General features: G+C 41.1%; 1 protein-coding gene across 1 annotated transcript; it reads left to right on the forward strand.

Annotated features, from left to right (window-relative positions):
* Positions 1 to 8,335: 8,335 nt before the first annotated feature.
* LBH (LBH regulator of WNT signaling pathway) lies at positions 8,336 to 24,783 on the forward strand. The gene is made up of 3 exons (XM_081312502.1): positions 8,336 to 8,754; positions 12,413 to 12,512; positions 22,280 to 24,783. Exons 1-3 carry the CDS (start codon positions 8,729 to 8,731, stop codon positions 22,466 to 22,468), a joined length of 315 nt encoding a protein of 104 aa, XP_081168628.1. The 5' UTR covers positions 8,336 to 8,728; the 3' UTR covers positions 22,469 to 24,783.
* Positions 24,784 to 25,859: the final 1,076 nt, after the last annotated feature.

Here is a 25,859-nt window from a genome sequence, read left to right on the forward strand (position 1 = left end):
GCGGCATGCTAGCAACCAGTCCGCACAAACAAGCAAAGCCCCATCCGCAAGATGCAGGTAGCACACAAAACCATGCACCCTCTGGTCCGTGGAAAAACCTCTCTCCACGGAACTGGTGCCTAAAAGGTTGGGGACCTGTGCTATAATGAGTAAAGCATCCTATTTCCAAATTTCCATTGCTAAGCAAGACCGTTAAGTGAGTTGTGCCACATTTTATGACCTTTTACCTCAGTTAAGTCACAGCAGTTGTTAAGTGAATCATGTGAACGTTAAGGGATCTGGCTTCCCCCATTGACTTTGCCTGTTGGAAGCCATCTATGAAGGTTACAAATGGCGATTGCCTGATCCCAGGACACTACAACTGTCATAAAAACATGTCCTCTAAGAAAAATGTGCAGCAAACAAATTTAATAGATAAAAAATACATGCCAGTTGCCAAGTGCAGAAATTTTGATCATGTGACCACAGGGATGCTGCAATAGTTGTGAATGTGAAAACCAGTCACAAGTCTTTTTTTTCCTGTAGTGTAACTTTGAATGGTCCCTAAACGAATGGTTGTAAGTTGAGGACTGCCTGTATTTATATACTGTCAGAGAAGCAAAAACTACACAAGTGCAGCAAAGATTTCTAAAAACAATTGGTTACATTTGAAATTGTAATTTGACTTTGCCCACCCCATCAATCTTTTGCATGGCAATTGCAACATGCCAATCAAGGACCAAATGTGCCCCTCAGACTGGAGGGAATTGTGCAGTTCTCCTGTAATAGCTTGTTGAAGGAAAAGTCTTCATCATGGTTCAGTCCAAGCCGGGGGTAAACAACATGGCAACTGCTTTAGAAAGAAGGTTGCAGTTTATTAAAGAGAGCCAGACAGAAAGATGGCTCTGGAAGAAAGAGGAGAAATGGGCTGAGCACATGTAGGGAGTGGGTTTTTATACCCTCTTGAGCAGACATGTCAAACTCACGATGTCAGGTGACATCATGCAATGTATCGGGATGGTTTTGCCATTGCTGGCAGTGGGGTAAGCGCGGCTTCTGGATGATGTGTCTGGCCTGCGGGCCGGCAGTTTGACACCCCTGCTCTTGAGCCTTTTGTTTGAAGTTGTTTCCTGTTCCTGTTTGAGGCTATTTCCTATGTCATGTATTCTGACCTGAGTCTGGGTGTGCCCTTGGCATCTGTGGGTTAATCCTATTATGTCCCATCTTAGAGTTTGGGTGGGGTATGTGGACTTTAGGTGTCTTTGTCTTCTTAATCTTCTAGCTCCAACCTTCCTGGATTTACATCTGCATTTCTATAGAGCTGGTTTCTGCTTGGGGGAGGGAGACTTGGGGCTATTAAGAAAACTGGGCACGCTTTTCTGCCTCTTTAATATCCTTTGAGGAAATATGAGGATGGGATGCTGGTTCTTTGTAAGAGCCTGAAGTCACTAGGGGGTGAGACTAGCACACCGTCTGGTAGGGACAGCATTTCCCCCCATCCTCAGTCTGCCTAGCAAGCCATGCTGGAGACCACCCCACCCTGAGGATCAGTCCCAGGGCCTACGAAGAAGCGAGCCATGAGCCACAAAGACTTCTCACCATGGCGAAAGTTGGAAAGCTCGAAGAATTTGATGTCACGCACCTGGACAGATGGTGATCCTACATTTCGAGGGTGGAGAACTACCTCCGGGCAAATCAAGTTGCTGAAGATGGTTTGAAGGCCGCAACACTCCTCTGTGTGTGTGGGCCTGCAACATTCAACATCATTGAGAACTTGGTCGCACTGGCACAGCTGGAGTTCATTACTTATGCGGACCTGAAGAAACGGTTCAGCAACCATTTTCAATCAAAGCTGCTGGTGATAGCGTAGAGGCATGCCTTTGAACAGTGAGAACAACAACCCGGCAAGACGGCCACAGAGTTCATCGCAACATTGAGGCAGGCATATCGTCTTTGTCAGTTTACAGACTTGGAAGAAAGACTTCGTCTTGTTTGCAGACTCAGGAGCATAGAGCTCCAACAAAAACTTTTCGCCAGGGCTTTTTTTCTCATAGAACACTCAGAACGGTGTTCTGGCAGCTTTTTTTGCCCCCCCAAAAAAAGCTTTTGCACAAGCTGCACTGCTATTGGCTTAAGCCTATTGCAGGCTTTGCTCTTTTATGACTCATGGACTTCAACTCCCAGAATTCCTGAGTCAGCTATGCTATTGGCTTTTGGAAGCCAATAGGAATTGCTGCTGAGCTTGCCAAAAGACCTGGCAGGCAAATGTTGCAGTGAAGGCAGGAACATTGCACTCCTCCCTGATCCCCAACTACACCATCTCAAGTAGGTAAGTAAGATATTATTTGCAAATAGGATATCCAAGTATGACTCAAGGAAATTTTCCCTGCATGGAGGGAGTAGTGGTTTTTTTCACTTTGTTTTACTTTTCAAATTGCTGTAGGGAAGAAATGATGATTAGAAAAAGGCAGGAAGTTATTTTTATTAGGAAGAATTCATTTATCCCATGCTAGATCTTTGGGAGCTTAGTACCACCAGCACAGAACATTTGCTTTTCTGAAACTTCATTCAAATTCAATTCCTGATAGGGGCATTTGAAAAAAAAAGTTATTTATTAAATTTATATGCTGACTATCTCACCAGGATGACTCTGAGAGGGCTTGCAACTTCTGTTTGTAGTTATCCACGTTTCTGCTCACTAAGATAATCGGCCATTGTACAAATACAGAGCCTATCATGCTTTTATATTTATATGGAACAGATACATTACCTGAAATTTTTGGAATGTGTAAAAAATTTGAACCAGCCCAGAAACTCATTTCCCATTGTTTGTGTATATAGAAAGTAAACCCTGAAATAGCTTTGGAAAGAGCAAGGACTTTGATTAAATGGAAATGTTGCTAAGCATAGAACTGTTGAGTTAATTTGCAGCTGTTTCTTCTGTTTTCTTTTTATGTGCTTATGATTTTACATCACATTTTAAAATCAGCCAAATTGAATAGGAATAAGATTGTGAGTGAAAGAATACTAATTCTGAAATATAGTAAATATCTTTAACAAGTAATGTTAAATTTAGCTTTAGTGTAATTTGCTTGTTTACTGTAGCTAAAACTGGAAATTATATTTCTAAAGCATTAGTTTGGATCATTGGAAAGAAAAAAGATTTAATATTTATGATTCAAAAATATAAATATGTGAGAAACATGTTTTTAAAGACCTTTGCAGCTTGTTCTCATATATACCCTGCCACAAAGGAAGAACTAAAATTATGAAATTTAGAATCTACCAAGCTTCCCTCCCATGGACAGAAGACAATCCATGGGAAATGTGAATCCGTAATCCATAGCTTTAGCAGCAATAATAAATCTAATTATGCTATGCATATTTAAATTAGCCAAACCCTGGAGTAGTGGTAGCAATCTTCTATCACAATGGCAAGCCCTTTAAGATTATATATTGTTAATCATATAAGTGAAGAAATGAGGAAAACTGTGGTTAAAGAAATTGTTTAATCCAATAATAAAATTCCATTTATAATTGATGAATCAACCACAATAAGCAAAAAAACTACCCTCATAGTATTTGTTCGATGCTGTATCGAAGGTATGGGAATGAATTCACCAGTAAATTTGTTTTTGGACTTGGTAGAACTTGAAAAAGTAATAGCAGAAGAAATATTTGATTCCTTACTCCAATGTCTTTACTCTTATGGGATGACAGAAGATTATTTGAAAAAATATTTGATTTTTCTGGCATGCGATGGCGCCGCTGTGATGATGGGATGTAAAAGTGGAGTGAAAAAATTGCTGTCAGAACGTTTTCCTTCTATTATAGTTTGGCATTGTGCTAATCACAGACTAGAATTATCAGTAGGTGATACTGCCAAGGAAACTTCAGGAATAAATAGATTCCAATCATTTATTGATAAACTGTATGTCATATACCATGTTTCACCAAAGAATAGCAGAGAGTTGCATTCATGTGCAGAATTACTGGGGACTGAGCTGATGAAAATTGGAAGAATTTTAAGTACCCGATGGGTGTCATCTAGTTTGCGTACAGTTTTGGTTGTATGGAATAATTTTGAATCCCTTGTGTATCATTTTGAACAAGCAATGCATGATCCTACAAGAGATAAAAATGATAAATGCACTTATGATGGCTTGAAAAGTCGAGCTGCAAGGCGTTCCTTGCAGAATGGAACTGGACACTGGTTCAGCTGTATCCATTATTTCCCTTGAGACCTTCCAGTTTGTTTGCAGCCGCAGCAAGAGATGGGCCAAACTTCAGCCGTCTGATATTATTTTAAGACTTCCAGAATTCCCGAGTAGCCGTCAAGGGCGAGGCCACTTTGGCCGTAAAATTCAAGAGGTTTTCGGGGGCCTAGATGTCATTGTGGTGGAGGGCCAGAGAACAAGCCTCATTAGTCTTGATTGGTTTGATGCACTGGGCATTCAAGTAACCAGAATTCACCGGACACAAGCAGCGAACCTGGCATCAGTATGCGAGGAATTCACAAATGTTTTTAACACAAGCCTGGGAGAGTATAAGGGCCCTCCGATAACCTTTAAGCTTGATCCCTCCGTAACGCCAATTAGGGTTAAGCCCTGTTGTGTGTCTTTTGCGTTAAAGAACAAAATTGATGCAGAGCTGGACAAGGTGGTCAGTCAGGGGGTACTACAGCCCGTAGATGGTGGGGAGTGAGAAACTTCTATTGTTACGCCACTTAAGGCCAATGGGGAGATCAGGATTTGCACTGATTACAAGTGCACCATTAACCGGGCACTGCAGCAGCATGCGTACCCGGTGCCAGTTGTTAGCCACATTTTGGCATTGCTGCAAGGGGGTAGCATGTTTGCTAAGTTAGATTTGGCACAGGCCTATCAGCAGTTAAGAGTGGATGAGGCTACAGCGACAGCACAAATAATTGTGACACATAGGGGGGCTTTTAAGGTCAAGCGCCTCCAATTCGGGGTTAGCATAGCCCCAGGAATCTTCCAGGGAGTAATGGAGCATACGCTCAAGGGTATTCCGGGGGTCTGCCCCTATTTTGACAATGTACTCATCACCGGAGAGTCCACTGAGGTCCTGGCAAGGCGGCTCAAAGCCATCCTTCAGCGGTTTCACACAGCAGGACTCAAGCTGAGGAAGGAAAAATGCAAAATTGGACTCCATTCCACTGAATTCCTGGGGTTCCATATGGATGCCAAAGGCATCCATCCTGCAGAGTCCAAGCTGAAGGCAATTCAGCTGGCACCAAGCCCCAGATCTAAAGGAGAGCTCCAGGCATTCCTGGGTCTCCTAAATTTTTACCATGTATTCCTTCCTAACAAGGCCACAGTGGCAGAGCCATTACACCAGCTCTTAGACAAGAACACCCCATGGAAGTGGACCAAGGTGCAAGAAAACAGTTTTAAGGTGGTAAAAGCACTACTGTCCTCAAATTCAGTGCTCACGCACTTTAATGAAAACTTGCCAGTTTGTACTGCGTGTGATGCATCCCCTTATGTGACTATTTACCACAGACAGGCAGACGCCTCAAATACTTTTCCCCAGAATGTTAAGGTGGTCCATTTTTATGTCAGCCTACAGCTACAGGGTGATACTGTACTGTGGTTTGGTATGCTGGTCTGACAGCCGCAGATAGGAAAGTATTACAAAGGGTGGTGAGTACAGCACAAGACATTGTGGGCTGTTCCCTGACACCACTGGATGACATCACCAGGGCTCGTTGCCTTGGAAGAGTGAGGAAAATTCTCAGGGACTCACACCCTGGACGGTATCTCTTTACTCTCCTACCATTGGGTAGGAGATATAGGAGTATAGCCAGCCACACCAACAGGCTGAAAAACACCTTTTATCCGTGGGCTGTTAGGCTTTTGAATGAGAAATAACTTTTGTGAATTTTATGCAGAATTGACTTGGGAGGCCGGTGTGTGGTGTAGTTGGTTCACATGGTGTAGTAAGATGGAGGGTTTGTTGTCACTGTGTGTTGAGGGGTGGGAGCACAAAGGGAGGCTCAGCTAATCTCAATGTATACATAGTTGTACTTTGACAATAAAGATTCATTCATTCATTCATTGAAGTGCATGCAGCAGAAGAGGGGAGCGCTTAAAACGATCTGTGAACTCCCTCATCTAGTGAAATTAAAAATATGTACACCTATGCAAGGGACGTGGTGGCTCAGTGGGTTAGGACACTGAGCTTGTCGATCAGATGGTCGGCAGTTTAGTGGGTCGAATCCCGGGTGCCGCATAACAGAGTGAGCGCCTGTTACTCGTCCCAGCTTCTGCCAACCTAGCAGTTCGAAAGCACGTAAAAATGCAAGTAGAAAAATAGGGACAACTATGGTGGGACGGTAACAGCGTTCCGTGCGCCTTTGGCATCTAGTATATGCCGGCCACATGACCACGGAGTCGTCCTCGGACAAGCGCTGGCTCTTCGGCTTTGAAACGGAGATGATGTTGTGATTCAGGGTCAGCCTGTGGGTTTGGCATTTGGGTCGGATGATGCAGAGGAGGAGGAGGGGGGTGTTGGAGAGGTTGCTGAGGGGGTTGGAGAGCTTGTTGATGAGAGCCCTCAGCCAGGCCCCTCCCACCTGGTCACGACGCAGACCCAGCTGTGTGAGCCTGACAGCGTGGATGAAGATGACCCACAGCTGGCCCTGTTCAAGGACGCCCGAAGCAGGAGGCAGTCAATCAGGAGTAAACAGAGGAAGGCAATGGGGCACCTCGGAAGGAGGCAGAGAGAAGCCACGCCCTGAACTGTATAAAAGGGGAATGCGTGGGAGGGCTGGTTTGCTGAAGGCAACCGCTTGAATAGCTCCTGTTTCATGGTTCGTGTCTTGTTCTGTTTGCTTTTGTGTCCATAAATTTGGCAGGCTTAGTTCCAGCCTCTTGCCTTCTTGTAAAAGGGGTTGTCCCTGCCTTTTCTGCAGGGCCGGTAGCAGGCTGGTACAGAACAGATGAGCACTGGCCCCTAGAGTTGGAAACGACTAGCACACATGTGTGGGGGAACCTTTACCTTTACACCTATACATCCATGAAGCATGTATGAATGGATTAAAAAAAAGCAGATGAGACTAACAGATTTATATGCAGAAGCTCCCACAAACTCAGTTTCTGGAGGGGAGAAAAGGACCTCTTGAGAACTGCTGCCTATTGGTGGTATCAATGCAGACCTGCCCACATCACCTGGGGGGGGGGAAAGCAACTCTTTTGTCCCTTTTGTCCCTCTTGTGGGAAAACAATTCAGCATCACCGAAGCACACATTCAAAACACACCCTTTTCCTTTCTCCCAAACGCTAAAAATAATTCCTATTTTGGAGAGACGAAAGCCAAAAACGAAATCACCCGACTTAGCGATTGATGGCCCTGCAAAGCTGCAAACTCTGCCCACTTTCCCAAGGATTATTTAGACATTTTCTTTTCCCGGTTAAGGATACTAAAAATAGGAACCGGCCGGCCTGACCCATATTACGCAGATCCAGACCAATATATATATATATATATATATATATATATATATATATATATATATATATATATATATATATATATATATATATATATATGTATGTATGTATGTATGTATGTATGTATGTATGTATGTATGTATGTATGTATGTATATGTATATGTATATGTATATGTATATGTATATGTATATGTATATAAATAAATAAAAGCATCGGCTTCCTCAAGGCAGTGCATTAACGACTGCTTCAATCTTTGCTTCTGGAGCAGTCTGTGAGCACCCGCGCATGTATCTGCGTATTTTTTTTTAAATAGAAGCTAAACGTAGCTGGTGGGAGGAATAAGCGGGTTTTTGTGACGGAGGCGAAAGGTCCGCCTTTCTGAGTGTACGAAAGCAGGTTACGGCGAGCGCTTGTAAAATCCATTATTATGAATGAAATGCCGTCCTTGTCTGCATCTTCCGGCGATCTTCTCAAGGATCGTATTCTGCTTCTGCAAGACCCGCGTTGCCAAAGGCTCCTCTCACCTTTCCTCAAAGAATGATTTCTCACGGGAGAGAGATGCTTTAAATACTTTTCCTTTAAGCCCACAGCCACGCATTCAAAAAAGAATGGGGGGAGAGAGAGAGAGAGAGAGAGAGAGAGAGGGAGGGAGAGAGAGGGAGAAATCGGAGGAGGGTTTATGGCCAAACTTGGATCGATTGAGATCAGCGTTAGGTAACAACGCACACCAGCGGCAAGCCGGACTCGTGCCGAAGATGATGCCAGACTAGGCGTCCAATAGAAATGCCCCGAAGCCTGCTGCTTTCTTCCGCGATGCGGCTCCGCTTACAGGCCGAACGCACGAAACCATTCATGAGTTTTGTGACATCATCGAAGGCAGAGGGCGGGCTTTGTGAGCCCAGACACGCCCCCCCGGTCTATAAAAATAGCTCTCAAACTCTTTGTGCTGGTCAGTTTAGTGGAACAAACCTGTAGCTGCGACGGGTAGGAAAAAAAACACGCTAACCCAGCAGCTTCCACCTAAACAACTTGAGGGGGGCGGGGGGAGATAAGAAAAAAAAAAAGAACCCGAAGGGGCGTTTATCTTCCGAGAGCTATTCCGGCGATAGTTTCTCACGGGGAAGCTTAGCCCTCTCAATCGCTCGCTCTTTTTTTTTTTTTTTGGTTGGTCGAGTTCGACCCCCCCGCCCCCCACACACACACACTCCTTTGCACTAACTCCTGTGCTGAGCTGCAAAAGGACGTTGGGTCGACCTCCTTTGTTAGGACTACATGTCTGTATTTTTCTCCATTCGTTGGTGAGTAGCCGGAGGGGGGGCTCTGCGGCGTGGCTGGCTGGCTGGCGAGGGCTTGCGGGTCGATGGTAGTAGAGGTGAAACGGGGAGAGCTCGACGCCACCTTTTTGCGAGCCACCAGGACGGAGAACTTCCAGGAATGTTGGAGGGGTGGGCAGAGTGAAGGCGGGAGGGAGAAACAAAGAAAGGAGGAGGAAGAGGAGGGGGGGAGGGGCGCCACGAACGCAAGCCCTGGGCGCGTCCCCTCCGTTCCGGCGCCAAACGGGCAGGACGGCGCCTGCACTCCCGATCCTGTCCTGGGGTCCACCCGCAAGCGGGTCCCGTTGAGCTCTCGGGAGCCCAAGTCTACCCGGAAACGGCGGATGGCGTTCCGGGGACCTGCTTAGCAGTCGCGGCACGTCCGATTGCTGGGAGGAGAGGAGAGGAGAGGAGAGAGGTTGCTTCCGAAGCGCTGCTTTTCATCCGTCGGTTGTCCTCCGCTTCACCGCGCCAGAAGCCAGTTCAGGCGGATCTGGCTTTTCCTGCCAGAGGAGGCTGTGGAGGACTCGTTGGCGGGGCGAGGCGGCAGCTCTCCTCTCGAGAAAAGAGCGGGGTGTGTGTGTGTGTCTGGATCGAGGCTGGCCGCTTGCGATGTCCCCGGGGGATTTTGTCAGCAAGTGTTAATTTCTTCCAGCTGGAGCTCCATGGAGAAAACAAAACAGCTACTGGCTTGGTTTCTGTGGAAAAAAAAACCCGACCCAGCAGCTGTTTTTTTTTCGGTATTCCTAATTGCAACTGTTCAGCTCCCTAGGGGTTATATATATATATATATATATATCTATGGAGCATTATCCCATCAACGTTGGGGAGTGGAAGTGTGTGTGTGTGTGTGGGGGGCATCAGGGTTATTAGAATCCGGACCAAAGAACCGGCCTCTTAGAAGAATTCCGCAGATAGCAATGAAGATTTTTTTCCCCTCCCCGGTTCCTTATCGGGGTTCCTCTCCTGTCCCCTCACCCCCCAGATGGTGGGGAAGATGCTATGTCGAGCTGAAGAAAACTTAAAACGCAGTAAGAAGTTTGCTGCTAAACAGCTGCTTTTTTCAAGACGATTAACAAAGGCAGGAGACTGCAGACGTTTGGTGCTGCTACAATTGCTGCTTTTGGTTTATTTGTATTCAGCCTTTATTATTTTTACAAATAACTCGAGACGGCATACCTATCCAACACACCTTCCTCTTCCTATATTCCTCACAACAAGCCTGTGAGGTGGGCTGAACTGAGGAAGAGTGACTGGCTCAAAGTCGCCCAGCTGGCTTTCTTGACTAAGGCTGCACTTGAACTCACAAATCTCCTGCTTTCTAGCCTGGTGACTTAAACACTAGACTATTCTTCTAGTTGGGAAGTAGTAACCTTGATTGTGGGGAGGGGGAGGGGGGGGAGGAGACAGTGGGGAGAAAAAAACGGATTTAAGATTTTGTCATTTGCCTTCTGGGTGTTTCAATTAACTCAGAAGCCCCGATCCATAATCTGGAATGTGAGTGAACACTGTGCAGTTAAGCCATAATAGAGAGCCAGGGGCTCTGGATACAAGTTAGGAAACTCCTAGTTCCATCGGATTTATCCCCCAGTTTGAAAATTTGGTCTTGCACAAAACCTGGGGCTCCAAATGAGCATTTTATGGCAGGTGCATTCATTCAGTGGGTTAGGCTCACACTTTAGAACTGAGTGCAGCCTGATTTCTTTGTTGTTAGAAGAGGAGTGAGCTGCGGCAAAGTTGTATAACTGCCTTCCTGGAATGTTTTCAAGAAAGGCTGGCTTGATGTAAGTAAGGATGCTTAAAGTATTTTTGCCTTTTGGCAGAGAGCACAAGGGGAAAAATAGCTTCCCCCCCCCTTCAGATATTAAGCCCTGGTGTGCATATATTCCCATTGTCTCTTTCTCATCAGTAGCCTGTATTTACTGTTTCGCTGGACAAATGCCATTAGAACAATAAATACCTTCTGGCAGACAGTAAATTCTTAGCAGTTTTACCAGGATCCAGTAGTGACTACAAGTGGCAAGTATGACACAATTAAAATGTGTGTCTCTTCTGAAAGAGCTAGTGCAGAAATAGTGTCAGGAAAGTGATCTTTCCTCTATAAAACCTGTGAAATAAAATGCTGAGATCTCTGGCAATTGATGTATTTTATCTTGGTGAATTTTCTTGTTGCTTTACATATAGTTCTGTTGCCAGACACTGCAACTTGGATGGTTCCCTGGCCAGTTAACTAACCTTTATATTATATACCTTGTTAAAAAAAAACCTCAAACCAATGTTCCTAGCTGCAACATTTTTTGTTTTCTGTTCTGATTGTCTTAAAGTCTGTTTGGCTGACCTCAAATCTCTATCACAGTTATTTCCCCATTTTGTTGCAAACAAAGACACTCTAAGGTTACCCCCACAGTGTTACTGATAGCTCTAAATTATTCTCATAAATAATGCTGACCAACTTGTTGCCTCTTCAGCAACTCTGTAGAGCTCAAGTGATGGTGATACTTTTCTCTGAACTTGCTGTGAAGAGAGTTGTGGCAGCCCATTAGGTAGGTGTATGCATTCTAAGGACAAGATGAAAGTCTTGTTCCCTAAGATATTAAGACCAAGGGACAAAGAGTGGAAAGGAAAGAAATTGGGGAAGAAAGAAATCAACTGTTATTTCAGTCTGTGTAACCTGGTATATGCAAAACTAGGCTGACTCTTCTAGATGTTGCTTCCCTTGTGTGTGTGTGTGTTTCTTGTGATAACTTAAAAGTATGATATATATCATGGAATTATAATATGCTGTGATGATACAATTGTTACTTGTGGAAGTGATTCCTTGGGATGACCTGGCTTATTATTTTTAAGCTAAGCAAAGCTAATGCTGAACATTTCAGTATTTGTAGTACTTAAAATATTAATTTAGAAAAGTAGAAGGTACTGTAAGAATAGTCAAGGAATCAAGACCAGTCTCATGTCTGACTGTTACAATAAAACCTTCTACCCATTATAGTTTGGCCACTGGTGATTGATGGGTGCACATTCTTATGTGATATTATCTGGAGTAAGAATTCTGAAAGATGCCTTTCAGTGTAGAACAGCCAGTGAACTTGCAATGCTATTTCTTTATGGCAGTGCCCCACTACATTGTTTTTATCTCTATTATAACTTAAGTGGGTGAGAGAAACTTAAGAATTATTGTGCTGGGAAATTGAGGTGGAATTACACGCTAACATACAAGAAGTTGCATGCATGTAAATCTACTTTTGCTTTCAAAATAAATTATATTGGGAACAATGTAAGGCTGAAACTAAAACCAGGGCTATAGAATGAATCAATCTGAAACCTTTCGGTGGCTCAGTCAATAAAAATGCAAAGCAAGAGTCATGCCTTTGGTTTAAAATTCTTAATTCTGAAGCCTTCACAGAATCTGTAGGACAGTGTTTTTCATTCTGTTCCAGAACAGATTGAAGTACTTTCTTTTCAAAATATCTAGGTGACTGTGACTTAAGACTGGATATATGCATTGAAATGCTTAAGTATCTTAATCTGTATTAGAATTCTTTATCAATATGGAGTCCTAAGTTTTCTTTGCTTGTCTACTATTAATTGTGGCTGAATAAAAGAGTAATTGCTGAAGTTGTCTCTCTGCCTTTGTTTCCAGCCCTGATTATTTGAGATCAGCTGACATGACTGAGGTGATGAGTGCTCCAACTATGGATGAGATTGGTTTAAGCCCCCGCAAGGATGGCCTATCCTATCAGGTAAATTTACTGCTAGCTAACTGCAAATTGCATATGGATTCAGCTAGGATTAGATAGTAGTCTTTTTAGAAGGCTGATTAATTAGTTCTTAATATTTTAAAATTTACAAAGCTGTTTGTAATGCTTCCTTGGCAAGAGCAGTTAGCACAGAATCTAGTGTATTTTGGGGTTTGGAGGGATGTTGAAGTGATTTATTTACAAGTAAATTTATAAACAGCTTGAAGAAAAAGATCTGTTAAGGAATTCAGCAGATAAATTCATGAAGGATAAGGCTTTCTTCTTATAAGATATAAGTGGTATTAAACATTATGGCTACATCTCTCTCAATATCCACTATTAGGTTCATTCAGAATATGAGATATGGGTTTAATTTGGATGTATGTGGAGTTATTGCAGTTCCCATTAAGGATTAGATGTCCTGTTGGATCTCTGGTGTGTTTTAGATCATTGGGAAGAAGGGTTTTTTTATCTATCACCTTTGGGTAATAATTTGGTGTTAATCCTGGAGAAGAAAGATTGAGCATTGGGGGGGGGTGTATGCACTTGGCATCATATCACTCCCTGAACTAAAGCAACTGCATTGCTGGCCTGCCACTGATATGTTTAACATGAACATCTAAGTGTGTTATTTTTTACATTGCCTCCTAGAACTTGGAATAAATTTGACATTGAGTAAGTGTTCCTTGTTATACTTTAGTAGCATACTTTAAGAGCTGGGGTGGTGCAGTGGTTAGAATGTGGTATTGCAGGCTAACTCACCACTCACTGCCAGGCGTTCGATTCTGACCGGCTCAAGGTTGACTCAGCCTTCTATCCTTCTGAGGTTGGTAAAATGAGGACCCAGATTATTGGGGCCAATATGCTGACTCTCTAAACTGCTTAGAGAGGGCTATAAAACACTACAAAGTGTTATTGCTATTGCTAGTGTATAGCCTTAAAGCATTTCTTTCTACCTTGGCTTTGATGACTTTTTGTTTTTAACAAATTCTTGATTGGATGTAATGATTGGTTACTTCAGATGTTGTTATATCAGTGTTTGTAAGCCTGAAATGGAAGTGAACAGCATATAAAAAGGTATAAATTACAGGCATGAGTGAATGTTGTCATCCTGATCCAGTTTGTGGATAACTAATAATGATCTGGCTGATCACTGCAGAGGCAGATTAACCAGCTGTACAGTATAGGGCTTTGATCTGATTGAATACTACTCAAGTCCTTTCAACATATTTCTGAATAAATATTTGTAGGTTAATTTAATTTAATTTTTAATTTAATAATATTTCTATACCGCCCTTCTCCCTGAGGACTCAGGGCGGTTCTGTTCAGGTTGCTCTGTATAAAGTGGCATTTTGATTTTGAAAAGCCATAGTAGGTTTTGCTTAAGCATTTTCTAACCCCATTAGGGTTTTCCCCCCTCAGCGGCTCTTAACTCTGCTCTGTACTTTGAATGGAAGGTGTGTAGGTCACTTTTGACTTACCTTTCACATTCAATTATCTAATGTCCTTTAGGTGAATGGTAGTGCAAGGAATCTTTGTTACTTCAGGCTAATTTTAGCAATGTTTTTTTTAAAAAACTTGATTTTGGAATGAATCCCAGTGGAAAAATACAGTTAGCAAATATTGCATCAGAACTGAAAAAAGCCACATGAATTTCCAGTGTAAGGCTCAAGGGTCTTAACTATTTTGAGGCTGACTTGTATTAAAATAAGTAAACTTTGTGTTTCAGATAACTTTGGCCAGCTGGATTAAGTTCAATATGTTTAGACTACCAAGACAACTTCTACTGAGTGAAGCAGAAGCCGTGTTAAATCAATGGCCTTAAGCTCATTGCCTTTTGCTTGTTCCTAACACAAAAGGCTTGGCAGTGTTTGGATTTGGGATGATTTTATGACTATATTTTGGCTCATAAATCATCAAAACTGCCAGCAATTCAGATTTTAAAGTGTTTTTGAAGAATGTTTTCTTAATCTCTATCTCATAGAACAAAAACAATTCTAAGGTCATGCTACATGGCATAGTCTCTTGTCTTATAAGTATGCTAGTATTTATGTGGTTTGAACTTGATCTAGAAAACGTTTGTGGCCATTAACTTTGATCAAACCAGAAGCTAGAATTCAGTGATTTAAGTGAGTTAAACCTCTGAAACCCATTTGCTGTATTGGCAAAAATTGCTATTTAGAATGACTAGAAGTTTGGCTTTGACCTCATCCTTACTTGTGCTATGTCTCTACCTCTAGTTCAGGCATGTCAAACTCGCGATGCCACGTGACGTCGCGCGATGTATCGGAACTTTTTCCCATTGCCGAAAATGGGATGGGCGTGGTTTCTCCGTGACGCTCCGGCCCGCGGGCCGGCAGTTTGACACCCCTGCTCTAGTTCATAACATTTTAGGATCCTAAAATGATTATCTAAACTTCTACAGTATAGATTTATTTATTGGTTGTCTATATACTTGCAAGACAAAATCATTGGCTGCTAGAAACCACCATGACTCCAGGCACATATAGTACATACTTGAAAATGACAATTGGTGGCTCTAGGATTTCTTGATGAACCTGAACACAAATCTGCAGTCCAGTTGAGAGCTTTAAAACATGTTTAAATCTTCAGAGTTTCTGCTGCTATAAAATTGGGACTTGTAGGTTCCTTGTTATCTCTCAGAAGACACAAAACACACACACACACCCTCTGGTTCAGAGGTTAGAAGAGCCTTATGAATTTGAAAGAGGAAGCCACTGGAAGCTGAAGAGAACTGCAGTTTTCTAGAAGGTTGCTACAGTATTGTTCTGATGATTTTTGATTCTACATAAAGAATTCTCCAGCCTGAGAACATCATTTTATTTCTAGGATGGACAGAAAACAAAATCTCATCCTAATCTATTACTCCTACCATAAATGTCTGAATTGCATTGTGCACTTTCAAATGTCAGCATTCCCCAAACTAATAGCTGCCCGGTCCAATCAAATCAGGAAGTGCAACAACTCAAATGTGATCCAGAAAGTTATTTCCCTCCTGTTCTGAGTTCTCAACCAGCTGCTAAGTAATCCATTTATGAATAAGCAAAGCATCTGTCTTCAAGACTAGGATAGGAACTCCAGGAAGTAACAATGCCAGGCTTTGCAAGCCATGCCTGGGGCTGAATCCTCAAAGTGAGTGGAGCCAGGACCCATTTGAGGAGGAATTTTTAAGAAGTTTTAAAAGATGAAATGGGTGCTTTAAAAATCTGCGAAACAACCCATTTTGCCCCTTAAGTCCCCATCCAATTTTTTTTTGTTGGGGGCATATTTTGGAAATTACCAAATGGTACCATACATCAGCAGTTTCCAACCTTTATGGCTTGGCGGGGGCAGGGGGAGGAGAACCAGGCCTCTCACGCAAGTCAAGCTGTGCGTTCACATGTATGCAGAGCCTCACCACTTGCGCAGCCCGGTTTTGAATGGGCCATTGCCCAGTAGTGGGCCACAGCCCAGGGGTTGGGGAGCCCTGCCATACACTGTTTTTTTTCTTCCTTAGAAGCCCACTCTGGAAACTACCAAGTAAATGCCACTTGAAGCTACTGGACCACCTTTTAGATAACCTGGAATGGGATAAAGATAGAAAAGAAGTGATCCAGCTGGAGTGGATTTGAAGTTGTTGCTCTACAAGTTTTTCTGTTGCTTGATTTCGGCTTGGTTCTTTACAAAGTATTTTTGATTTGAAGTTTTGCATCATTTTTCAGAGAAAAAGGTTATTGGCAACTATTAACTCTTAGTTATTAGCTATTATTAACTACTGATAACTGTACATTAAATTCATTTAATTGCATACAGTATGGAGAGAGAGAGAGAGGAAGTGTCGGCAACCCTGCTTCTGTCTTTCTCTCTTTCAAAGGGAGAGAGAGAGACAACAAGGTACAGGCAGCCTTTGACTTAACAATGATTCCTTTAGTGACCATTCAAAGTTACAACGGGACTGGAAAAAGTGACATATGACCATTTTTCACATGACCTTTGCAGCATCCCCATGGTCATGTGGTCAAAATTCAGATGTTGGGCAACTGGTTCATATTTATCATGGTTGCAGTGTCCTGGGGTGTGTGGGTGGGTGTGTCATGTGATCACTTTTGCGACCTTCTGACAAGCAGAATCAATGGGGAAGCCAGATTCATTTTAATAGCCAGTTTACTAACTTATCAACTGCAGTGATTTACTTAACAACTGTGGCAAGGAAGGTCGTAAAATCAGGCCAAACTCATTTAGCAAATGTCTCACTTAACAACAGAAATTATGGGCTGCATTGTGGTTGTAAGTCAAGGACTACCTGTACTTGATTTGATTTTGGATTTTGATTCTCATGAGCCTCATGCCGAATGAGGAAGCATGGGAATTGTAGTCCAAAGCATCTGGAAATGCATAATGTTTGTCTTAAACTAGAAGCTTTAAGCTTTTTACCGTTATTTTTAATCTGTTAAATCTGAACCCTCACCCAGTTTTAGCTTATAAAAGTGGTACCATTTCAGACAAGCATTTTAATTTAAAATTCACAATCTACCCCCACCCCAATGCGCTGCACATAAAAACTAGCCTAGCTTTCTTTTCTGACAGAAGTTATTTCTTTTCTTGTGTGGAGGAGCTTTTCAACACAGCCTTAAGTAATAAAATCCAGGATTATTGAAAGTGATTAATGTTACTGTTAAATTAGCAATCCTTTAGCAGAGCTTTCCCTAGCCTGGCAAACTGCAGATGTCCTGGGTTACTGCTTCCAGCCATCCCTCAACTAGAGTTGCCAATGCTGGTTGAATGCTGGAGGCTTTAGTCCAACAGCCAGGAAAGTGCCAGGTCAGAGAAAGCTTCTTTTGCTAAATAAATAGCAAATGGAAGCCAGGAAAAACATCCAGAATATACATAGACTTTTGCCCTCTTCATTGGAAGAAGGGCAAGTTTGGAACTGTGTAATAATGCTGTAATGTATGGGAACTCTTCTCCCTCTACATTTTATTAATATCAACATACAGCTGAAAGCGGCAGCTGAAAGCGGCAAGTTCTAATTTAATGGGGAATGAATATCCCAACATTCTTGTTCAGTGAATTTGATTCTTTTTTAAAATGTTGTTTGAATATTGAAACAAAGGCTTTGTTAGTTTTCAGCCTAAATTTGAGGCCCATCCATTATGTTCTCCTATTATCCTTTCTACCTGGAAATGACTATGTCCTTTTCCCAAGTTTGATTGTTAATGACAGTCTAGCACTAATCATGGTGTTTGAAACTGAAGTTGACTAAAATATCCCTGCTCTGCTGTCAAAATAATGATGTGTTGAAACTTCTTAAAAAAAACCAAAAAACAAAACAAAACCTCAGAATGGAATCTGAAGTGATGACCATTGAGGCAGCCTCTCATTGTGGTAGCTGGGTTGAATAAACAACATTTTGAGGCAAGCATTCTTTTTCTCTATATATAAATTGAAATTGCCATGAAGAAGTGGTAACTAAATGCATTGATCCTGATGACAGTAGGCACTCAAAGCTGATACAAAAGCAACCCGAGCTGTTGTGTGAAGCAGCAGAATTAGGTTTATACGTGCAAATGAAATCAGGGTGATGTCTTGTAGTGAGATCTCTTTATCTCTTACCTATCGGCTATAGACGTAGAAGCAATTCTGATATACATGACTTAGACTGCACAACACGTTTGTTTGTTTTGGACCGTCTTTGTGGGTGTTGATTTACACACTGTTAAAGACAAATCTTCCTGAGATCCACCGCACCAAACCCTCTGAACCATTAAATACCGTTGGTGTTCATGAAACTCAAAATGGACCAGCTGGATGACCTGTGACCTTTGCATTCACAGGAGTGGATCCTAATGGAGTAGCAAAAAGTAGTCTTAATGTGTCACTGGTAGGTTCACTGAATCATGTTGCATATGCCTGGGGTTGCAACTACCATCAGTAACTTTGGGCTGGGCTGCATTCAGATAGCACTGACTAAATATGTCCCTGCCTGCTACTGCTAGTTTCAGTGAAGGTCTTGTAGGCTGCATGGACTGGGACACAGTCAATAGTCTAGCTAGATGCTTATAAACTCTTCTCAGTAGTATTGTTTTTCTTACTAGTATGGCTTGGTTAAGCATTTTTTCCATTCTGGGGCTAAGTTCAGTCAATTCTAGAGGAAGGGGGTGGGGTGTCACTTGGCACAGGAAAAGATGTTTATCTCAAGTTTTAAGTTTTATTTTTCTCTCCTCTTTGAGGTGCCTAGCAAATAAGTATTCTTATCTATGAATATTCCAAATAAAATAATATAAAATGGTAAATTACTGTATTTGAACAAGTGATTTTTTTTCTGACATTTGGTTCTTACTCCTATGGCAGCCACAGAATACATTCATAATGCATCAGTCCACTTCCTATGTCTCTGTTACCTGAAAAAGAGTTTGTTAAATGTTTAGTTTTATAAAAAAAATTGTTACTGCTGCCATAGATAAAGATTAATGAAAAAATTTATAAAATGCAGAGCAGAAAGGGACTTTGCAATACATCCTCTCTAGAAAATTGAACAAAAGCAACATGGTAGACAATAACAAGGGACTTTTGGGGGGAATGTACCAAGTCTATAACTTGCTTTGAACCAAAATGGCTCAAAAGACTATGCAGAATTTTAGCAACAAGCAAGATACAACAAAAAGTAAGTGATGGGTAGAAGTAAGAAAGATAGATGTCTATATTTCAGCTATAAAATCTGCACTTTGGTATTAATCGTGATAGATACTGTAGACTCAATATATTTGTTGACGGTAGAGGGTAATTGTCTACAGCAGATAGTAGTACCTCACAGCTGATCTCCAGTATTAACCAGAATTGAATCTGGTTAGACTTGGAAAGAAAACCAACATGAGTTCTCATGAATTGTTGACTAGACTGAGAAATTGAAAAACTATCCTGGATGAAAGCAGCGATAAATCAAGTTGCAAGAAAACTATATGGTTTGTAAGTAATCACCAGGAATTGAATTCAAGGAGATGGTTAAAAGTAAAGTTAACACTCAGAGAGGAAGACAATGTTTACTCCAATGCTCAGCTCTGAAAACCACAAAGATAGTTTTTAAGTCTTCTTATAAAGAGTGCAAGCAATATTCAGCTGACCATCTTCATGGATTAAAATGTCATTATGCAAAGGCTCTTGTTTCTTTGCTTCTATTGACAGCTTATGCTTGTTTCTCTGTCATGTGCTGGGAAATGTGACTTCATTTATTTTCCATTGGCCCATCCATATAATCCTTGAGTGCAATTGCAACATCTCATTTTTATGCTTCCTTGATTATTTTAAAAAAGCATGACTTAGTGGAAAAATCCTGACCTATCTGTGCAGCTGTTACAGATAAGATTCTTTAGGCTATTTAAATCACACACACAAACATAGATATTTGGGGGATGATTATTTAAAGAAATCATTTATTCCTTACTTTAAAGGGGGTAGGTCAGCATATTTTCAAAATGGCTATTCCATTTTGACCTAATGTGCTTCCCATAACAAAGGTTTAATGCTGTTCTGTCCTGTGCTGCTGTTCATTGTAGATACAGGAAGGGTTTTGTTCTCTTACTGAGGATGTATATTGGCTTATCCAAATTATGAACTTCAGGCTTGGCTGCAACTCATCTCTCCCCCTAAATTTATAGTCACCTGATAGAGTTGGTTGAGGATAGTGGTTATTGTAGTGCTGAACAATTTGGAAATGCTCTGCTGAGGAAAGCAACTTTAAATGCCAACATTCCCCCCCCTCTTGAACAGGATACAATAGCTAAATCTGATGCTTTATACACAACCTGTAGACTCTATACAGGGTCTGTTTGGTCATCTGATATGTTTTAATGGTGAGATGGAAACTTCAGCTTAGTTTATAATAGCTTTGTAGTGATCAGTGTAAGACTGATGGGATGAAAAATTCCTAGAGTGCAATAGATCAAACATTAATATTGCAGTTATTTCCATATGAGTTTTAATTGATATTACTGTTATCTGGAAATATCTACCTAGCATAGTAGTTGGATATTTACATAATGTTCAGATTTATTGAAATGCAGTTCTCAGTATCTTTAGGTCGAATGCAGGTGCTGGCTTGAGAGCTAGTGTCTAAAAATCCGGGGGACACTAGGGTGGCAAAAACTGACTAAGGAAATGGTACCTGTTGAGTATCTGCAAAGAGCTCAGACATTGAAGCAATGGAATTATCATGATGCTGGCTTGCCAACAGTAACATCTTGGCAGTGCTAACTTGGCCAGAGTAAAATAACAGGTTATTTAATATAATGGGTGAAAATATATTTGTGTATGGTCTGATGTTGGTAAGAATCTAATCAGGAATAGAGATGAACAACCCTTCAAGAGGAGAATTTGAGACATAAGCATAGTGGGTTGCTTGATAATGTCCAGTTAGTCAAGCATTGTCATAATTCATACATTATGGGTGACCTAGACCTAGCTCCAAAACTGAATTATATATAATGAGGTTTCAGGAAGTTGATGGGCAGGACATCTGTTGTATTGTGGATTCTTTGTGCAGTATAATCACATTCAATACTTATTTATAGTGATTAGAGTAACCTGAAGATCAGTTTTCCTAATGTCTTATGTGTACAAAATACACCAAGAGAGCCTTCCTTATTTAACCATTTATATGGTCAATATCTTACAAATACAGCAGTTGAAAGTAAACAAATTTTTAATAAAAATCTAATAAGTGCAATGTTCATGAGGTTTAAAAAATCCCTTCTATTTTGCCAATCAAATGGCAGACTAATAATAATCACCAGACTTGAGGGAAATCAAAGCCTTTGACACCTTAAGGTAGATGGACAGGGTCAGGATCATCTAGACTTTGAGAGGAATGTTGTACCATGGGGGCAGGTGCTATGATAAAGAAGTATGGTATTGCTTCATAGATGGTATTGCTTCATAGAAGGGAACTTTACTCATCCTGTTGGGTCTGGTCAGACGAGCAAAGGCAAGCAATCCCATAGATAAGCTATACTATCATGTAGGGATTCATAAGTGATAACCAGAACCTTAGATTGCACCTGGAAACTCCCTGGAAGCAAGTGCAGCTCATGGAACAGTGATATGATATAAACACATCATGACATGCTTGTCACCTAAAAAGTGTATGTGTCACCTAAAAAGCCTGAATATGAAAAATATCATTGACAGCTTACTACATCTTGTAACCTGCCAGTAGACTGGAGATAGATCTTGTCCAAATTGTAACCGTTGCATGAAAGACACGTTTGTTTTCAGTTGGAGATGTGTTGACTTCAAATCAGGCTGTGAAGACTCCATTCCCTTGGGATGTGGTGATCTTTTGACTGCCATCAATGTAAAAGGGGGTAAAACTATCTCCTTTTACCTCCAGCCAACTAGAAAATGCAAGAAAAGAGAGGAATTAATGGGAATTTCTGGCTCCCTAGACATTGCTGCTAGCATTCCTTATCAGTGGGCATGCCTACTGCTGAAGTTGTAGATCAATAACATCTGGAGGGCTTTGAAATGATCACTAACGGAAAGCAACAAAAATTGTCTGAGAATCTTGGCTGCCTACTATGCTCTAAATCATACAATAAGGAATCATATCAGTTTAATTATAATAATTATAATTTGGGATATGAATGAGCCTAAGTTTAAAACATGTTTCATCTTTGAAGTTTAAAGGGGGCTACTTGGATAGCTGTGAATAAATGAAAATCTACTGAAAATACATTGGATTGGAGACATTGATTATTGTAAATCTCTTATTTCAGATTTTCCCTGACCCTTCAGATTTTGATCGTTATTGTAAGCTGAAGGACCGTCTTCCTTCCATTGTGGTGGAGCCAACAGAAGGAGATGTAGAGAGTGGAGAATTAAGATGGCCACCTGAAGAGTTCCTGGTTCAGGAGGAAGAGGAACAGAACTGTGATGAAGCAAAGAAAGAGAGCAAGGAGCAGTAAAAGCACCGAAGATCTTCTACTCAAGATGTTAGGTCATCTTGAGGGAGAGAGAACAGATTTCTGAAGGGTCTTTTCTACAAAAGACATTCAATTTTGCACCTGCAAGATCTTAGTTTTTTTTTCATATTCTCTATTGAGAACTGAAACGCTTGATGTGACAATCTCCAGCTAAAACTAAGAAAGTTTGGGCAGGCAAAGCAAGCCAAAAATGATTGCCCTTCTCAAGATCATTGTTGAATTCTGTGGTGGTTGCCTGGGGCAGCCAGGAAATTAGAGGGCGCTTTGGTGGAGGAATAGGCCAGCAGGAAGCATGCTTCTTCTGAAGTGTGTGGTATTAGAAGAAATAACTGCAAATATAAATGCAGCTAAGTTCTATAAGGGACTGCCTCTGGCTACAAATGCATGAGAATAGTGTTCATCTCTCAAAACCTTGCCTTCTCATAGTGTTTTTTCTGGTTTTATGTGTGCATGTGTTTGGAGGCTGGAAGACAAAGCCACTGAAATGCTCCTATGACATTACCAAGTTAGGCAGTTTTCCTGCGGAACACCATAGAGGAGCAATGGGTCAATAAGTAGGTTGGCCTTGTACAGCCTAGCGTCCTCTTAAAAGTGACACCATCTTTGTCAGGCTGCAGGGTCTGGCACTAGCTTGCTCACCTGTTGCACATAAACTATATTTTTATGTCTTTTTTTCTTGGCACCTCTAAGCATGCATTTTGACATCGCAGTGAATAGCTTTGTATGGCCATTGAGCTGTTGACTATAGAAATGGCCTTTACTACTTGTTCTGCAGTTATTTTGTTTAGGCTGTAAAGATCACATTTTATTTTGTTTGGGAGGTGGGATTGGAAGAAATGCTTCTTTAGAAAAACTTCAGGAGATTTTGATATGGAAAATAAGTAATATTTTCTTTCTTGCTACTGAAGCTACTGTTTAACTCTCTTTGTTATAATGCATCCGGTTGCTGTGAAATGCAGCTTTTTCATAAGTACTGATTATAATTTAGTCATGTGTTTAATGCTGGATCAAGGGCTCATGATTATAGTACAGGGCCAACAAGGCTGTTAAATAGGAAGACCTTAAGAGAATCGGTATCCCCTTTAAAAGCAGGATGGTGAAAGCAGGACTTATCTTCAAAAACAAAAGGTATTATAGCATCTCAGTATTGTCGAGAAGATAACACTTTTTTTGAACCAAGGATCTTTGACTTACCTTGTTCGCAGGTTCTCATTTGCCCATTATCATCTCATTCCTCATGTCCCATATATCTCTCTTCTGAGAAGGCAAACAAATAGTTGGATAAGCTAAATTGGCAGCCTCATTTTTTAAAAAAAAACAGTATCTGATGTCTTGGCCGGAAGTTCCACAAAGTTGAAATTTCAAGTATGGCTTTCAGATATTAAAAGCCAATGATTCCATATTAACTGTGGAGAAACTAAAACTTTGTAATGTATAAACATTATAGCCTTAACAAGATAGTCAAAATAATCCTTAGTTTTCCATGATCTTTTCCATTCCTTTCCTAATTTGTTGGAACTCTGTATATGTGCTATATATAAAAGACACACGCTTACACACACGTACACTTATTTTTGATACCTCATGAGTAGTGAAATTGCTGGTAATGGGTTAGAGTTGCTTGTTGAAATCAGCAGGGTTACTTTTTTCAGTCTCGTCTCGCATGTGTTTTCCACATAATGGCAATAACTTAACAGCTGTGAATCATTGTTACATGTGGATGTGAGATTGTAGGGATTTAGTTGAGTGTTCTTGTGTGTGTGTTTTTCAGCCAAGAACCTGTAACACATATACTACCTGTCTTGGTGGATGTTTGGGCATCACTGAAATTCGTCTTGCACCCTTGCACTTGTCAAGGTTGCTTTAAAATGGATGGATCCAGATGTTTTTTGTCTCCTTGAATCTATTCTTGTCTTGCTGTTCAGTACAATGAGCTTTCACACTTGCACCCAACCCAAAATGCCCTATTCTTTTTTCCTTCAAAAGTCACTTTTTGTTTCTCCAGTTTTTGTCCCAGTTTGAAGTTGTCAAATGTTAACCACTCAGACTTGGAAAAACAAAAATCCTTAGTGCTTATGGACAGAGTGGGATTGTTGTTTGTCTTTGAATATTTGCATATCATTTTTCTGCTTTTTTAAAAGATACAGTTGTTGCTTGTATTTCTGTCACTTTTGAATGTGTCTGAGGAACAAAGCACTCCAGTGGAACTTTTTCCTGTTATATATATTACATTCTATATTTCTGTAAAATTCTTTTTTGAGCCTCAGGGAAAAAGCTAGCATTTTTTTCAAACTACTTTTGTCACTGTGACAGTTGTAAATAAAGTTTGAAAATGCTTTCCAAATTCTTAAGAGGTGTCCTATTTATTTACATTATTCAAAGCTCTGGCTTTCCCATAGCCTTTTAAATAAATATGTCTCACAAATTTGGATGAAGATGGAATCATCTCACTGAACGGAGCAATCGTACCTTCATTTTATGGCAAAAGATGGAGAAGAGAATCCATCAGTAGAGTGAAAGCACATTCACAGTCCTCTTTCACCACAGCCAGGAGGATCTGGTTTTATTTTATTTTATTTTATTTTTTTAAAAAAACCCTTTTGTCTATTCTCTACAATGGAAGTAGTGACACTGTGCCAACCCTGTCTTGATTAGTAAAGCCATTTCTGTGGACATGTCACTGGAAAATGGGCCTTTGCATCTCATCCCGACACAGTATACCTCTACTACCTTCCCGCACCTCAGGCAGAGCAGTTATGCTGTCCAACTCTTGTGACATGTGAGAAAGGTGTGATGGCAGAATCATTGTGGGCTGCTGCTGGAGCAATACTTGCACCATTTCCTTAGCTAGTTTCCCTGGAGGGTACAAGCACCACTAAAACTGCACATTAACACTGTAAGATCTATTGGGCTGTTGTATAAATGTAAAACCAAATATATAAACAGAAGGCATTTAAGGGATAGTTTTAATTTAAAGCAAGTAAATCAAAACATTCAGAAGTAGGATTGGGGGAACCTTTTTCTAAGATGTCCCTTCACTCCTTGCCATCCCTGAGAGGTGGTCTTAAGTAGTAAGGCATAGCCAATTATCCACCAGGTTGGCCCTTGTCAATTTTCTGCATGTACACACTTAAAATACATTTCTGCCAAAGCAAAACAAATTTCCTTGGCTGGAGGAAAGCCATCTTGTTCTTTCTTATCTAGTATCATCTCAAGGCCCCGAGTCAGGAAGATACCATGAAGCAGAGCATCACTGCTTTGCAAAGAAGTCCTCACAGTTTCCCTTTTTGAGTGGACTCTGAAGTATGAATTAACACTCTGCTTGATCCATAGATGCAGCATGCACTGAGTCAAATGGTGTGCTCAAATGGTG

The sequence above is a fragment of the Vipera berus genome (assembly GCF_964194415.1).
Source record: "Vipera berus genome assembly, chromosome: 1".
Lineage (NCBI taxonomy): Eukaryota > Metazoa > Chordata > Lepidosauria > Squamata > Viperidae > Vipera > Vipera berus.